The 17,713-nt window shown below is 38.3% G+C and overlaps 1 protein-coding gene across 3 annotated transcripts; it reads left to right on the top strand.

Moving 5' to 3' along the window:
- Positions 1–443: 443 nt before the first annotated feature.
- On the top strand, positions 444–17,586 carry LOC107543486 (uncharacterized). Of its 3 annotated transcripts, XM_016221035.2 has the most exons (6): positions 444–1,155; positions 1,753–1,821; positions 6,656–6,711; positions 8,446–8,572; positions 8,838–8,933; positions 14,339–17,586. In XM_016221035.2, exons 3-6 carry the CDS (start codon positions 6,697–6,699, stop codon positions 15,895–15,897), a joined length of 1,797 nt encoding a protein of 598 aa, XP_016076521.2. In that variant the 5' UTR covers positions 444–1,155; positions 1,753–1,821; positions 6,656–6,696; the 3' UTR covers positions 15,898–17,586. The 3 variants fall into 3 exon arrangements, with proteins under 3 accessions (XP_016076521.2, XP_087683271.1, XP_087683270.1); XM_087827145.1 differs by lacking the exon at positions 8,838–8,933; XM_087827144.1 differs by lacking the exons at positions 1,753–1,821; positions 6,656–6,711.
- The last annotated feature ends 127 nt before the right edge of the window (positions 17,587–17,713 follow it).

Below are 17,713 nucleotides of genomic sequence, written 5' to 3' on the forward strand. Positions count from 1 at the left end.
TGGGCGCCGCGGGCCGAGCCCCCGGAGCCGCCCTGGCTCAGTCTCCCTCTCCCAGGAAACGCCGGACGCCGGCGGGCCGGAACTGAGCGGCGCCGCGAGGCCTTCTGGGAGGCATTGTGCCGCGGCGCCTCCGTGGGGAAGCAGGGGCGGAGGGCCGGTGCTCCGTTCCGGCCGGCGCCCGCCTTCCAGGCGCCTCGCCCGGCCTCCTGGGAGCTGCGCGCCGGGTGTGCGTTCGGGCGTTTCCCGGGGTGACGCCGCCGCGGCCCCGCAGGAGGGCGGGGAGGGGGCCGGGCCGCACCTCGCGCGCTGCAGACCGACGGAGCCTCTAGGGAAGCCCGGCGTGTCCAGAGTGAGGGCCGTGCGGGGGGCTCGCGGCGGGACTGCGCTCCTGGAGAGTGGTTGTGCTTGTTGGAACAGGAGACCGGCAGGAATTAGTGTGTGTGTGATTAGGGTGCTGTGCGTGAGAGTGAGGGTGATGTGAGTGTGACAGTAACTGGGACGGGGGTGAGCGTCACGGTGACGTTTGTAGCTGTGTGTGATTATGATGACGTGTGTGGTGCTGTCTGTGTGGTTGTCATGAAAGGCCTGTAGTGAGGTGTTTGTGGTATGTGGTGGGTCTTATCTCAATTTGTGTTGACTTCTGTTAGGGTTTGTCATAGTTGATAACTCTTGAAAACGATTTTCTGTTGTATTTGGTTTCAAGGGGTCCCCTCCCCACTGGCCACTCCTTAGTCTACTTTGCTGCCCCCCCCCCCCAAGTTTTTGGCCCTGTTCTCTCCAGTTTTCCTAGGTGAGCTTTTCCAGATTGACTATCTCATCATCTTATGGCTTCTATTAGATGTGTTCGTTAGTTATTACCGTGATAATAACGCTGCCTGACGAGCCACTCCTAAAGTCAGTGGCGTACAACAGCAAACATTCATTCTCATGTTAACTGGTTTGCAGGCTCTCTGTATTCAGCTTATATGGCTTGGGCTTGGCTGAATGGCTGGACTGCGGGAGGAATTCTGATCTGCCCCACGTGTGTTCTTTCTGCAGCTCAAGCTAAAAGGATAGTGGTTACTAGGACATGTTTTTCTCATCGTGGATCACTAGAGCACAAGATGGAGTGTACAAAACACCCTTAAAACCTCCGTGTCCAACCACAGTCAGAAGGCAAGACAAAATTACATGGCAAAGGGTGTGAATGTATAATCCTATGGGGGGAGGGGGTAAAGAATTGGTGCCAAGATTCCACATTAAGAAACAAGCCTTTTGGCCTGCTGGAGTGGCTCAGTGGTTGAGCCCACGTGGACCCATGAACCAGGAGATCAAGATTGGATTCTGTCAGGGCAAGTGCCTGGGTTTCAACCCATCCCCAGTAGGGGAGGAGCCTCAGGAGCCAGCCGAGCAATGATTCTCTCTCATCATTGATGTTTCTATCTCTCTCCCTTCCTCTCTCTGAAATCAATAAAGAGAGAGAGAGAGGGAGAGAAAGGAAAGAAAGAGAGAGGGGGGGCAAAGGGAAAGGGAAAGGGAAGGAAGGAAGGAAAGGAAGGAAGGAAGGAAGGAAGGAAGGAAGGAAGGAAGGAAGGAAGGAAGGAAGGAAGGAAGGAAGGAAGGAAGGAAGGAAGGAAGCCTCTTTATCCTGGTGAATGCCCTGTAGTCCAAGTTCTTTTTTGTCTTATAATACTACTTTTCAGGTTCTGTTATCGTGAGTGTTTTTTAGGAATTTCATTTCCAACTCCTTTCCATTATGTCTTTATGCTTCAGGTCTGTTTCCTATAAAGAGTATATTGCTGGACTTTTCCCTTTTACCCTGTTTGACTGTTATTTTAATAGGTGAGTTTAATTCATTTACATTTATTGCAATTGCCAATATAAATTTGTTTTATTTTCTATTTACTATGCCTTTTTTTGTGTGCAGGTTAACCTTATCTCCTTTTCCCTTCCCATTGCTTTAGTTTCTTTTCTTATCCTTTAAAAACGCCAAACTTAAGTCAGATTTTAGAACCCTTTCACTCCAAATGACTCACCCATTTCTATGTTATTCTTGTCTGATATATTTCTTCTAATTTTAAATACTCAAAATTAGTAGTAATAGTGTGTGTGTGTCACACATACATATATATATAAAACACATAAGATTTACCATTTTAATATCTGTTCATTGCAGCTTTATTCATAATAGCCAAGATATGGAAACATATCCATCAACAGATAAATGGGTAAAGAAAATGTGTTATGTACATAAAATGGATTATTATTCAGCCTGAAGAAAGAAGGAAATCCTGCCTTTTGTGACTACATGGATGGACCTTGAGGACAGTATGCTGAGTGAAATAAGCCAGTCATGGGACAATACCACATGATTCCATTTATATGAGGTTTGTAAAACAGAAGCAGAGAATAGAATGGTGGTTTCCACAGGTTAGGGGAAGAGGAATATGGGGAATTGTTTTTCAATGGTTACAAAGTTTCCATTATGCAAGATGAATAAGTTCTAGAGATCTGTACAGCATAGTACCTATATTAACAGGACAATATTATGCACTCTAATACATGTTAAGAGAACAGATCTCATGTTAAGTGTTCTTACCAAAAAAAAAGAAAAAGTCCACAAAATACAAAAGAACACAAGAAAATATTGGGAGGTGGTAGATACGTTTAGTACCTTGGTTGTAGTATCACAGAGGTATGCATATGTCCAAATTCATCAAGATATAGACATTAAATACATGCAGTTTCTTAAAACATCAATTATACTTCAATAAAGCTAAAAACACACACAAGACATTTTACTACCTTAACCATTTTTAAGTCTACAGTTCAGTGGTATTACATTTACATTGCTATGCCTACGTCACTACCATCTATCCATGGAACTCTTTTCATCTTGCGAAACAGAAACTCTGTACCCATTGAATAATAACTCTCCATTCCTTTGATCTCCCAGTCCCAGGCAACTACCATTCAACTTTCTGTCTCTATGAATTTGACTACTCTCTTACCTCATATAAACCAGATTAGACAATATTTGTTCTTTTGTGACTGGTTTGTTTAACTTAGCATAATGTCCTCAAGTTTCATCCATGTTAAAGCATGTGTGAAATTTCCTTCCTGTTTAAGTCTCAATAATATTTCATTGTATGTATATGCCACATTTTGGTTATCCATTCATCAGACAGTGGACACTTAAATTCTTCTACCTTTTGACTTATTAATGCTACTATAAAAATGGGTGTTCAATATCTGTTCAAGTCCTTGTTTTCAGTTCTTTGGGTTCTATAACCAGAAGTGGAATTTCTGAATCATATGGTAATTCTATTTTTCATTTTTGACCACCATACTGTTTTGCATAGTAGCTATACCTATTTATCAACATATTTTTTGAGCACCTACTATCAATGGCAAAACAGACAAAAATAATTCCCTGTTATCACAGAGTTTATATGAGGGGATGGACATACAATATGTGTGATAAATAGTTTGTTAGTGATAATTGCCATAGAGGAAAAATAGAAACCATGTAAAGAATATTGGGAATATATTCCAAACATGGCACTTTTCAAAATTTATTATAATTCGATGTTTTTTTTGTTTTATTATTTCTGTTATGTTGTTCAGGGCAAGGATTAGTCTACTTAATTGTGTATCATTTTTTTACCCTTTATGTAGCAAAGGCTCATAGCAGGTGATAAATTAAAATTTCTTAATAGCCATGTTACTTATTCATCCAGTGTCATTGTGACAGGAGTATAATTCCCATTTCAGATGAAAGGTACGGCAATTCTAAATTGTAGCTCTGTTTTACCTCAATTGCCAAGATAGATAGGAAAGGGTGTTATTTTCTTAGTTATTATTTTCATTGCTTTTCAGAGAGTGGGAGAGAAACATCGATGTGAGAGAGACACATCAATTGGTTGCCTCCTGCATGCACCCCAACTGGGGCAGGGGATAGAGCCTGCAACTGAAGTATGTGCCCTTGGCTGGAATCCAACCCTTCAGTCCGAGGGCTGACATTCTAACCACTGAACCAAACCGGCTATGGCTCTCTTCAGTGTCTTATAATTTTATTAGTATGGGTCATTTACCTCCTTAATTCAGTTTATTCCTAGGTATTTTTCTATGCAACTGTAATCGGATTGTTTTCTTAGTTTCCCTTTCTGATAGCTCATTATTAGTGTATAAAAATGCAACTGATTTCTGGATAGTTATTTCGTATCCTGCTACTTTTCTGAATTTATTTATCAGTTCTAGTATTTTGGTGGAATCTTTAGGGTTCTCTATATACAGTATTATGTCACCTGCAAATGACAGTTTTACTTGTTCCTTTCCAATTTGGATGCCTTTTATTTCTTCTTGTGTGATTGGTGTGGCTGGGACTTCTAGTATATGATGCATAAGAGTGGTGAAAGCAGACCTCCCTGTCTTGTTCCTGATCTTAAGGGAAACACTTTTGGTTTACCCATTGATTATGATGTTTGCTGTCAGTTTGTCATATATGGTCTTTATTATATTGAGATCTGTTCCCTCTAGTCCCACTTTACTGAGAGGTGTGTTTTTTAAAATCATAAATGGGTGCAGGATTTTGTCCAATGCTTTTTCTGCATCTATTGGTAAGATAATATGATTTTATTTATTTTGTTTATGTGGTCTATCATGTTAATTGATTAGCAGATGTTGTACCAAACTTGCATCCCAGGAATAAATCCCACTTGATCAGGGTGTATAATCTTTTTAATGTATTGCTGAGTTAGATTTGCTAATATTTTGTTGAGGATTTTTGCATCTATGTTTGTCAGGGACAACTGCCTATAATTTTCTTTCTTTGTAGGGTATTTATCTGGTTTTTGAATTAGAATAATGCTGCCCTTGTAAAATGAGTTTGGGAGTCTTTTCTCCTCTTAAATTTTTTGGAATAGTTTGAGAAGGATCGGTGTTAGTTTTTCTTTGATTGTTTGGTAAAATTCCCCTGTGAAGCCATTTGGTCCAGGACTTTTGTTTGTTGGAAGGTTTTTTTTATTACTGCTTAGATTTCATTAGTTGTAATCATCCTGTTCAGATTTCTGTTTCATCTTGATTCAGTTGGGGAAAACTGTATGTGTCCAGGAATTTATACATTTCTTTCAGATTGTCTAATTTTTTGGCATTAGTTGTATTATTTTCTTACAATTCTTTGTATTTCTTTTGTGTCAGTTTTTACTTGTCTTTCATTTCTGATTTTATTTATTTGGGTCCTCTGTCTTTTTTCTTGATGAGTCTGGTTAAAGGTTTGTCAACTTTGTTTAACTTTTCAAATAACTAGATCTTGGTTTCATTGATCATTTGTATTTTCTTTAGATTCTATTTTGTTTATTTCTGCTCTGATCTTTATCATTTCTTTCCTTCTCACTTTGGGCTTCATTTGTGTCCTTTTTCAAATTCTTTAAGTGTAAAGTTAGATTGCCCAAAACCCGGGCATGTGCCTTGACCAGGAATTGAACTGAGATCTCCTGGATTATAAATTGATGCTCAACTGCTTAGCCACACTGGCTGAGCGAGTTCTTAATTATTTTAAATGCAATTTCTATTTTTCTCAAACACTTGTAGGTTTTTTAAGTGTACATTCCTATGATACATGATCTGTATATTGTATTGTGTGTCTACCACCCACAATCAAATCGTCTTCTATCACTTGCCCATCTTTCTAATATGGTATTTTATTGGAGATTGAAGGTTGACTAAATATCAGCATCTGTATGCAGTTTCTTTTGGGCTAGTCAGTTTATCCAGCAAGAAGGCCTAGATTTTCTTGAGGCATTTAAGCCAGAACTTCTGCTTTAGGGAGGCAAATAAAGGAATAAAGCTGAGGGGAGTACCTCATCTTTCAATATGACAATTTTTACTTAATTCCTTTATTTTCTTTATATTTCAATCCCACTTTACATGCAGTTGCCTATTTCAGCCCCACCCCAAATATTTGCCTGCAGAAATACCTGGTGCCTCCATTTCTAAGCCTTGTAAGGGTTCCGCCATGGTTTTCCCAAGTTAAGTTAGATACCAGTCATCTGCTCTCCAGCTTCCAAAATTTTATTGACATCTCTTATCTGCTTAAGTCCTTATACAATTTGGCTTCCTTTGTTCCTTTATTTTCATTTTGGTTGGATTTGGGACACAGCAGAAACAAAAGCAAGCATTCAGTCTTACATTTTTAACCTAAAGGCCCTGAATTTTTTAGGGTAACAAATCAGTTAAGTTACTTTAAAATGTCATTAGAATCATGACTGAATTTCATTTCATCATTTGAATGTTCCATAATGCCTATAACTTGTCTCTAATCAAAGGTTTTTTTCCAAATTCTTTACAGTGCTGCATAATGATTTAATCCTTAAATCTTCATTATTATATATGTAGGATAAATTTCCCATTAGGAATAAAATAGCAGGATTCTAGGGAAATACTATATTGGCAGTGGATTCATTGGGCACCGTAAACTTAGCCCTCCTGAAATTCCCATCAGACCCTACATGATTAAATTAGTCATTTTTAGTTAAATGTACATTTCAGTGTCTTTATAGTCTGCTGGTGATTAACGTTTCTCTGTGCTCTGGCCCCAGAGCCCCCTGGTGCTGAGGATTTCTGTACTCCTCCTTCTGGAGTCTGAACTAAATCTGTTTTATTTCTCTTCCCTCAGCTTGGCGTTCTCAGGACTCAGTCCTTTCTGAGGAAGAAGATATGACCAAGTCTCTTGTATGTTTTAAGTATTTATTTATTTCCTGAACTATTTTGCAGTGCAGTACCTAAACCTACCAGTAACTTGGGAAGAACTAAATTGGTGAAAATCGAAGTAAGGAAAATACAGATAGATATCAGAAACAGGTTTATACAATTATCAAAGTCGAGCTCAGATTTGAGTATGATCTGGAGAAACAAAAGCAAACAGGGAACACAAAGTCCATTTTATAGTTTGCACTGTGTATGAGGTAAGGAAAGAAAAAGCTTCTCATTGCCACCTAAGTAAAAAAGATATTCCAAAATAATTCCATAATTCTTATAATTTCAAGGCCAGTTTTTTAAATGTCTCTTTCTCTCTCCTCCCTCCCTTCCACTCACTCTAAAACTCAATGGAAAAAGTATCCTCAGGTGAGGATTAACAGAATAAATAAACAAATAAATAAATAAATAGTCATCATAACTGAAGAAATTACCTTTCATTTAAAAAGTTATTATAGGTGAAGAAATTACAACAGTGCCTGGTACGTATAAGTACTCAGTAGATGACATTGATGATAATATAGATGGTAGTAATGATCACAGGCCAGAGAGAGAGTCTCAGAAACACTGTGACTCAGCCTTCAGTGACTTTCATTTTTATTTCCCATGTTGCCAATCTCTTTTGTATTCTTTCTTGTACTAATTCTCTCAGATGTGGGGTATGTGGGTGCTTTTCTTTCTTAGAGCCTTTGCACATAGAGCTTTTTCCTTATGTGGATATTGACGTTTTTAAGTCGGGAGGAAGAGTATATGATCAAGTAACATTCTTTTATAAAAATCTGTCATTTGTTTCTTGGCTTCTGTTACACCACCTTCATGATTTTAATTCTAATGCTATAATTGTAAATAAAACAAACAAGAAACAAAAACCCGAGTCCCTTTCTTTGATGCTTAGCTGTTGACTCTGTCCTTGGCCCTTTACCCACGATGTATGTTCTCTACAACCACACAGCCATGGATTCAGCTCCCCATTTTAGGATGATGGCCAACAAATTCTCATCTTCTTTCTTCATATCTCTAATTGCATAGTGGCCATTTCCGTCTCGAAGTCCTATAGAAATGTCAAATTTACACATTCAAATTTCCACACCTCTCCTCTTTCCTTCTGCCTTATTTCTTTTTTCTCCCACACTTTTCATGTTCCCTTTTTCACTAGATCACATGATCACTTGGACAGACTCTGAGCCACTTACATGAGAATCATGTCTAATTCTCCCATCTCAGTCACAGACCACTACAAATTAGTGACTACTACTTCCAGTTTCCTGCATAATAACTGATGAATTCATAAATTTACTAACTCAATAATTAACATAATCTTATTGTATATTTCTACCATGGTTTGTTTTCTCCCAGAGTTTAATACAGATTAGGTAAGTGTGAAGACTTTAATATACACTTTTTTTTTTTTTTAATATACTTTTATTGATTTCAGAGAGAGGAAAGGAGAGGGAGAGAGAGAGAGATAGAAACATCAATGATGAGAGAGGCATTGGTCGAGCCTGCAACCCGGGCATGTGCCCTGACCGGGAATCGAACCCCGATCGCCTGGATCCTAGGTCGACGCTCAACGGCTGAGCCACGCCTGGCCGGGCTAATATACACTTTTTAATGAACTCTCTTGAATATTAGCTAAATGATTTCTTACATGTTTTGACCATTGTGTTTAATTTTGATGACTTCATATTAATTAGGGGTGTGCTTTTACAGGAAACAGTGACGTTTAAGGATGTGGCTGTGGACCTCACCCAGGAGGAATGGCAGCAAATGAAACCTGCCCAGAGGAACCTGTACCGGGATGTGATGCTGGAAAACTATAGCAACCTAATCACAGTGGGTAAGGGTAGCTTTGCAATTTCACATGGAATTCCTTCCCATTTTTAAAATGCGTGATGATTTTAACTTGGAGGATGAACGTAGCCTTCCCTTTCTTCACATACTGTACATACTGGTCTTGACGGGAAAGGCTAGTTACCTTGTCTCATTGTGGAAGCTCCTGGGTCTTCATCCTTCACATGCCCTCAAGCCCACAGGTTTTAGCCCAAGATCTGCATGGCCGTCTCCAGATTGGCATCCAAATCCTTTGCTGTTTCCCATAATAGGCTATCAAGTCACCAAACCAGATGTGATCTTCAAGTTGGAACAGGAAGAGGAGCCATGGGTGATGGAGAAAGAAATGTGTGGGAGGCGCTGTCCAGGTGAATAAGTGAAAAGGCAGCTCTAAATGAGAAAGCCACGTGACAGTTGTTCAGGGAGCTGGTATTTCACATTTTCCAAGCTTTTCTTAAAGGCTATAGTCTTCTAGCGTGACAAATGGTATGAGTGGATTGGATACCTGTGACATTTCCAGATACTATTTTCTTCCTATATTGCAGCCATCTGCCTTTTTTAAATTTAGAGGGTCTGTAGCCCCATCTGATTTTAGGATGCCAACCTTCCCTAATTTACTTACAGCCTTACTTTTAGGATATTGTCTTGCCTCATGACCCTTAAATTCTCTCCTTCTTTTGTCTTCATTTTCTTAGGCAGTCAGTTCATTGATTTGTTTTCTGAGTGCACTGAATTGCCTGTCTATATTTTCTCACATCTCGTTGAGTATTTTCAGAACTGGAATCTTGAAATCTCTGTCATTTATATCACATATTTCCATGCGTTCCAGCTTGCTTTCTGGGGATTTTTTATTTTATTTCTGATCATCCTTGTTAGCATGGTTGTTCATGGTATTTGCTCCTCTCCTTTATCTAGGCATAAATGTCCCTTCAGCAGAGTTCTCCAAAGAGGTCTTTCTATTTCCGCTATTTTCTGGTAGATGCGCTGAATTGCAAGATTTTTTTTTTTAACCTCTGTGATCTCCCAGACTTGACCTCTATGGGATTCTGTGAGACAGTACAGCTGCACTGTTTGGTGGTGGGGTTTGTTTTGCCCTCCTGGTAATGGTAACCCCGACCTCCCTCTGTGGCATCCCACCTCAACCACCAAACCTGGGGATCCATCACAGAGGGAAACAGCTGTTTCAGTGCAATAGCTCTTGGTTTACAGATAAACTGTTCCTCAACCCAACACTGAGAGCAACAAGAGGCAAGTTTTGGGAGTCCAAGGAGCAGCATGGCTCTGCGTTTCCATTTCTTTTTCAGAAACACCCCGGCGCTACAGTAGGTAGCCACGCAGCACAACCCCATGCTCTGTCAGGCATCTGCTGGCTCAGTCACTGTTCACTCTGCTCTCCTGGCTGGGCTGGCCCCCCCAGCTCTCTGTTCCTCCTGGCCAGCTGAAGAAAGCGCCTGCTATGGCCAGCTTCCTCCTCTCTCCTGACTGCACCCTGAGCTTCCTGCTGCAGGGCTGTGTCTGTGGACCATCTGGGCTTTCTTCCCTTCTCATCTCCCCACTTATTCCCAGTTGCCCACCTTTAGATGTTTCAGTATGCGGATCTCTCAGGTGTGCCTCTATATTGAGTAGGGAATTCATTTTTGAATTATAGTTGGTTAATATGTTGAAATTTCAGGGGAAGAGGCCAAGGGTATCTATCACTCTGTGATTGCTCTGATGCCACTCCCTACAATCCTTATATATTCTTTCTGATTAGTGTATCTGGATTCTTAGGATATATACCAAGAAATGGGATTGCTAGGTCAAAAGGCAGTTTCATTTTTAATTTTTTGAGGAAATTCTATACTCTTTTCCATAGTGGCTGCACCAGTCTGCATTCCCACCAACAATGCACTAAGGTTCCCTTTTCTCCACACCCTCGCCAGCACTTGTTGTTTGTTGTTTAATTGATAGTAGCCATTCTAACAGGTGTGAGGTGATACCTCATTGTAGTTTTGACTTGTATCTCCCTGATTATTAGTGACCTTGAGGACTTTTTCATATGTTTATTGGCCATCTATATGACCTCTTGGAGAAGTGTCTATTTAGGTCCTTTGCCCATTTCTTAATTGGAGTCTTTGTCTTCCTGGTGTTGAGTTGTGTAAGTTCTTTATATATTTTGAAGATTAACCCTTTATCAGATGAATCATTGGCAAATATGCTCTCCCATTCAGTGGGTTCACTTTTCATTTTGTTGATTGTTTCTTTTGCTGTGCAGAAGCTGTTTAGTTTGATGTAGTCCCATTTTATTTTTTCTGTATTTTCCTTGCCCTCAGAGACATATTGGCAAAAGTATTGCTCCAAGAGATATCTGAAATTTTAGTGCCTATGTCTTCTAGAAATTTTATGACTTTGTGACTTACATTTAAGTCTTTTATCCATTTTGAGTTTATTCTTCTGTGTGGTGTAAGTTAGTGGTCCAGTTGCATTTTTTTGCATGTACCTGTCCAATTTTCCCAACACTCTTTAGTGAAGAGACTGTCTTTACTCCATTGGATGCTCTTGCCTCCTTTGTCAAATATTAATTGACCATAAAGGCATGGGTTTATTTCTGGGTTCTCTGTTCTGTTTCATTGATCTATATGCCCATTCTTATGGGAGTACCAGGCTATTTTGATTACAGTGGCTTTGTAGTATGGTTTGATATCTGGTATTGTGACCCCTCCATCTTTGCTTCTTTCTCAAGATTGCTAAGACTATTTGGGTTCTTTTTTGCCTCCATATACACTTTTGGAGTATTTGTTTTAGATCTGTGAAATATACCATTGGTGTTTTAATAGGTATTTTTTGAATCTATATATTGCTTTGGGTAGTATGGACATTTTAATGATGTTAATTCTTCCAGTCTATGGACATGTATATGCTTCCTCTTGTTTGCATCTTTCTCTCTTTCTTTCTCCAGTGTCATATAATTTTCTGAGTACAAGACTTTTACCTCTTCAGTTAAGTTTATCCCTAGATTTCTTATTTTTTTGTTGCAATATTAGATGGGATTGTTTCCTTAGTTTCTATGTCTGAGAATTTGTTATCAGTGTATAAAATTGCCACTGATTTCTGGATATTAATTTTGTATCCTGCTACTATAGCAAAATTCATTTATTGAATCTAGTAGTTTTTTGGTGGAGTCTTTAGGGTTTTCTATGTACAATATCATGTCATCTGCAAATAATGATAATTTTACTTCCTCCTTTCCAAACAGGATGCCTTTCATTTCTTCTTGTCTCATCACTGTGGCTAGGACTTCCAATACTATGTTGAATAAGAGTGGTGAAAGTAGACATCCCTGTCTTGTTCCTGTTCTTAGAGAAAATGGTTTTAGTTTTTGCCCATTGAGTATGATGTTGGCTGTAGGTTTGTCATATATGCTCTTTATTATGTTGAGGTAAGATCCCTCTATTCCCACTTTCCTGAGAGTTTTTATCAAAAATGGGTGTTGGATTTTGTTGAATGTTTTTTCTGTGTCTGTTGATATGATCATGTGATTTTTGTCTTTCAATTTGTTTATGTGATGTATCACATTTATTGATTTGCAAATATTGTACCAGCCTTGTATCCTTGGAATAAATCCCACTTTGTCATGGTGTATGATCTTTTTAATATATTGCTAGATCCAATTTGCTAATATTTTGTTGAGGAAGTTAGCATCTATGTTCATCAGGGATATTGACCTATAATTATCTTTCTTTGTAGTGTCTTTATCTGGTTTTGGAATTAGGATAATGCTGGCCTCATAAAAAGAGTTTGGAAGTGTTCCTTCCTCTGGGATTTTTTGGAATAGTTTGAGGAGAATAGGTGTTAGTTCTTCCTTGAATGTTTGGTAAAACTCCCCTGTGAAGCTGTCTAGACCAGGGCTTTCGTTTGCTTGGAGTTTTTTTATTATTATTATTACTGCTTCAGTTTCATCAGTTGTTATTGGCTTATTCAGGTTTTCTGATTTTTCCTGATTCAGTTTTAGAAGACTGTATGTTTCTAGGAATTTGTCTATTTTGCCAAGTTGTTCATTTTGTTGACGTATAGTTGTGAGGGTAAGGACAGTGGAGTTTATCAGGCCCAAACAGATCAGGATTTGGCCTTGTAAAGTGAGGGCTTTCCACCAGTCAGGCATGCGAGGGAAAAAATATCCTACATTTTAGAGCCACACAACTCAAGTCTATCCCAGATCCTCCCCAGGGCCCAATCTCAGCAGAGTGGTGTGCTGGGACACGGGAATGGGGCTAGCGGATTTACTGTGAGGGTGAGGTGCTGGCCAGGTGTGGGGAAAGTGGGAGGAGTGTCTCCTGCTCAGAGCCACACAACTCAGTCACTGACACCTCTTGAGTTTGCCCAGACCTCTACACCATGGCCCAGGTAGCTTACTCCTCAGCAGGTCATGAGCTCTATAGGGTGGGGCAACAGGGAGTACAGAGAGTGGGGCTAATTACCCCAGGATGATTCTGTAAGGATAGGAGTACTTCACCCAAGAAAGATGGCATCTGCAGTGTGGTAGAAGAACTCAGCTCAGGAATCCTGGCAGCTGTCTCTTCAGCTCTTTCCCCAGAGTCACAAACCCTAGTCTCTTCTCACATGACTCTAGTCTTCTCTGCCCTCTCTCCACAGAGCCCAGGGTGAGTGGCTGCAAATGAGAATTTGTGCATTGGCCCTTTAAGAGGGTGCCTGTGTCTCTAGCATTCTACTGTCTTTCCCTGGTGGACAGAATCCCTGCTAATTTTGACAGCCAGATGGTATGTAGGCACCTCTTCTTGGCTCCAGTGTTCTACGCTAGGCAGCCTGGCTTGATGTTGAGACTCCATGTTCCTCAGGGGGAACCTTTTTTTAAAAAAACCAAAAAAAATGTTTTTATTGATTTCAGAGATAGGAAGGAAGAGGGAGAGAGAGAGACACCAATGATGAGAGAGTCATTGATTGACTGCTTCCTACACGCCCCTTACTGGGCATCAAACTTGCAACCCAGACATGTGCTCTGACTGGAAATCGAACTGTGACCTTCTGGTTTATGGGTCGATACTCAACCACTGAGCCATGTGGGCTGGGCTCAGAGGGAACCTTTTCCGCTAAGGTATCCCTTCAGAATTTTAGCTGCCAACCATGGGAGTGGGGCTAGCTCTTTTCTCATCCCTGCCCTTTCTACTAATCTTGATGTGGCTTCTTCTGTAAATCCTTGGTTATAAGACTTCTGTTCAGCTAGTGTTCAGTTAGTTATTTAGGTTGATTTTTCTATATTTTAGTTGTAATATCAGTTTGGTCCTGGGAGGAGGTGAGTGTACCTTCCACCTAATCTGCCACCATCTTGGATCCTCTGCCTGATCCTCTGTTCTTTTAGTTTTGTTTTAATGGTATTTTAGGAAGTAGGAGAAAATAAACATACATTCAGTCCACTTTGATGATCCACAATTGTTTATTTTATCCCCTAGTTTTTTGTATTCCTGTCCATCATTTATGTCTTTACCCTTTTATCTTAACTCTTATATTCATTTTACTGATTTCTGCATTGTTTAAGTATACTTTTGAAATTAATCAAAGCTACTTGTGTTTATAAATGTTAGTTTTCCTTCCATAATATTTTCCATAGGAGTTAACTTCTCAAACCTAATGAACTAGGGACATTAGCACTTTGTGTTTCTTTCATATTGGGGGACTAAAGCTAAAATGAAGATAACCCCACATGCAGATTTCTGAAATGTTATTAGTGCAGTAGTAGAAAAATTCAAAAGTAGTAATCTTTGGTCCTCCATTGTAGAAGTTTCAGGAGTTGATGAACATATCAAGAAGCAACAGGAAACACTTTTGAGGAAAGTCACATTCATCTCCAAGAAAACTCTGATTATGGAAAATGCCATTGAATGTAAAAAAGTTACAAAACTATTTCCTCTGAGTTCAGACATTGTTACTTCACAACAAAGCTTCTGTGAATGTGACTCACTTGGTAAGGGTTTGGAACATAATTTAGACTTACTTAGTTATGAGAAAGGCTGTATAAGAGAAAAAAAATATGAATGTAATAAGTATGGGAAACTTACTCATTGCTCATCCAATGTTGTAACCTCCTTTAAATGTAATCAATGTGGACAACACTTCAGTCATAAATTTGACCTCCTCAGACATGAGAGAATACATGCTGGAGAGAAACCATATGGATGCGGGGAATGTGGAAAAGCCTTCAGCAGGAAGGAAAATCTTATTACACATCAAAAAATTCATACTGGAGAAAAACCATATAAGTGTAATGAATGTGGAAAAGCTTTTATTCAGATGTCAAACCTCATTAGACACCAGAGAATTCATACTGGGGAGAAACCGTATGCATGTAAGGATTGTTGGAAAGCCTTCAGTCAGAAGTCAAACCTCATTGAACATGGGAGAATTCATACTGGAGAAAAACCCTATGAATGTAAGGAATGTGGAAAATCCTTCAGCCAGAAACAAAATCTCATTGAGCATGAGAAAATTCATACTGGGGAGAAACCTTATGCATGTAATGAATGTGGCAGAGCTTTTTCTCGAATGTCATCCCTTACTTTACACATGAGAAGTCACACAGGGGAGAAGCCCTATAAATGTAATAAATGTGGGAAAGCTTTCTCTCAATGCTCAGTATTTATTATACATATGAGAAGTCATACAGGTGAGAAACCCTATGTATGTAGTGAATGTGGGAAAGAATTCTCTCAAAGTTCTTCCCTTACTGTACATAGGAGAAATCATACAGCTGAGAAACCGTATGAATGTAATGAATGTGGAAAAGCCTTCAGCCGGAAAGAAAATCTCATTACACATCAGAAAATTCATACTGGAGAGAAACCATATGAATGTAATGAATGTGGGAAAGCTTTTATTCAGATGTCAAACCTCATTCGACACCAGAGAATTCACACCGGTGAGAAACCCTATGCGTGTACTGTGTGTGGGAAGGCCTTTAGCCAGAAGTCAAATCTCACTGAACATGAGAAAATTCATACTGGAGAGAAGCCCTATCATTGTAATCAGTGTGGAAAAGCTTTCAGTCAGAGACAAAATCTCCTTGAGCATGAAAAGATTCATACCGGAGAAAAACCATTTAAATGTAATGAGTGTGATAAAGCCTTCTCTCGAATTTCATCGCTTACTCTTCATGTGAGAAATCATACAGGGGAGAAACCCTATGAATGTAATAAATGTGGAAAAGCTTTCTCTCAGTGCTCATTACTTATTATACATATGAGAAGTCATACTGGTGAGAAGCCCTTTGAATGTAATGAATGTGGGAAAGCTTTCTCTCAAAGAGCATCCCTTTCTATACATAAGAGAGGTCATATATAGGTGAGAAGTTATGAGTTTACCAAATGAGAGAAGGCTTTTTCTTAAATTCAACCTATACTTAACATTTAAAATATCTTGGCATAAACAAAAAATCATTAAGATCTCTATGGAAGAACTGTAAAAAGCTTTACTGGGGGACATAAGGCTTGAATAAAATAGAAATACCATGTATCTACAAAACCCAATATCATAAAAATATCAGTTCTCCTAAAATTAATGTATAGACTTAATATAGTTCCAAGTATCTAACAAGAATTTTCTAGGATCTTTACAAAATTATTCTAAAATTCATGTGAAATAGAAGTCTATGGATTGCTGATACAATTTTGAAAAAGAACAGAGAACATACCTCCTACCATATACTACACATATTATAAAGTTATCGTCATTAAGTAGTGTGTGGTATTAATGCATGAGTAGGTAAGTAAACAGATTTTACAGAATAGAGTACCTAGGAATAAACCAACGAATATATATGAAATTAGTATGTATTAGATATGACATCATGAGTCAATTGGGAAATGATGGCCTCCTTAGTAGAAATTATTGGAGTGTTTGACTCTATATTGAGGGAAATAAAATTACATACAACCCTACAACATATAAAGAAACAGAATTCCAAAGAATTTGAACACTGGAATGAGAAAAGCCAAATTCTGAAATTATTGGAAGTAAATACAGGATATTGTCTATTACTTTGAGGCAGGGAAAGGGTTTTTTAAAAGACAAAAGGACCCTGCAGTTCTACTTCTGGATACACATTCTAAAGAAACTCACAAATATGTATAAGGAATATACGACTATATAGATATAGATATCTGAATTGAAAACAACCTAAATATTGGTGGGGTAACAGATGAGTAAAATGTGGCATATTCAAATAGTGGAATAGTAAACAGCAGTTAAAAGCAATGGACTATGTCTGTATTTTGTAACATGGGTAGTTATCTAAAACAGTGTTGATTGGAAAAAAGTAAGATCCATATTATATAATGACATTCATGTAAATTGGAATGAAATAATTCATAAAGAACAGAATTATGCTTTTATTAAAATGTTATGTTCAACTATTTAAAATGAACTAGAAGGATGCCTACCAAATTGTTACTGCTGTCTCTGGCAGGAGGTTAGGATTAAGGGTATTGATTAAAGGGAGCTTTTAGCTTTATCTGTAATCTTTATGTCTTAAGAAAAGATTGATAGCATATAAAATAATTCTTAAAAGTTAATGATACTCAATGGTAATACCAATATATTGTCTTAATAGTGTTTTTGTAGTTATTTCTCAGTTTATGGACAAGGGGAAGCCTACACCCATAGGGGAAAAAATAGCATAATGGATTCATATGCCCTTATTAGATGCTGAACTATTTTATATAAAAAATGTTCCAGAAAACTAGTAATTAGAAGTGATAGTTGGAGGGACCACTTTGTAAAGTATATGATTGTCTAACCACTATGCTATACAACTGAAACCAACAAAAAATATTGAATGTAAATAAAAATAAAATTTTAAACAGAAAGAAAAGTGATAGTTCTATTTACTGTATAATATGAAATTACTATTTGTATCAATTTTATGATGCTTTTTTACATTACAACATTTCTGAAGTTGGGACTCATCTTTCAATCAGTTGTATCCTAGGTGCAAATAAATATGTAATTATTTATTAAAAATTTGATATCAAATGTGATTTTTTTGTACTATTTTACAGCATTCTGGTCAACTAATGATTTCTACTCTCTCATTGTATCTTGCATTATTTCACAACAAATTTGTGGGATTCGTAGTAATTAGTAATACAATTTGAGTCAT

The sequence above is a fragment of the Miniopterus natalensis genome, chromosome 18 (genome assembly GCF_054644295.1).
Source record: "Miniopterus natalensis isolate mMinNat1 chromosome 18, mMinNat1.hap1, whole genome shotgun sequence".
NCBI lineage: Eukaryota > Metazoa > Chordata > Mammalia > Chiroptera > Miniopteridae > Miniopterus > Miniopterus natalensis.

Coding starts and splice junctions, on each gene's coding strand:
- LOC107543486 (XM_016221035.2), top strand. Junction 8,573..8,837: donor TAGCAACCTAATCACAGTGG/GTAAGGGTAGCT, acceptor TTCCCATAATAG/GCTATCAAGTCACCAAACCA. Junction 8,934..14,338: donor GTGTGGGAGGCGCTGTCCAG/GTGAATAAGTGA, acceptor CCTCCATTGTAG/AAGTTTCAGGAGTTGATGAA.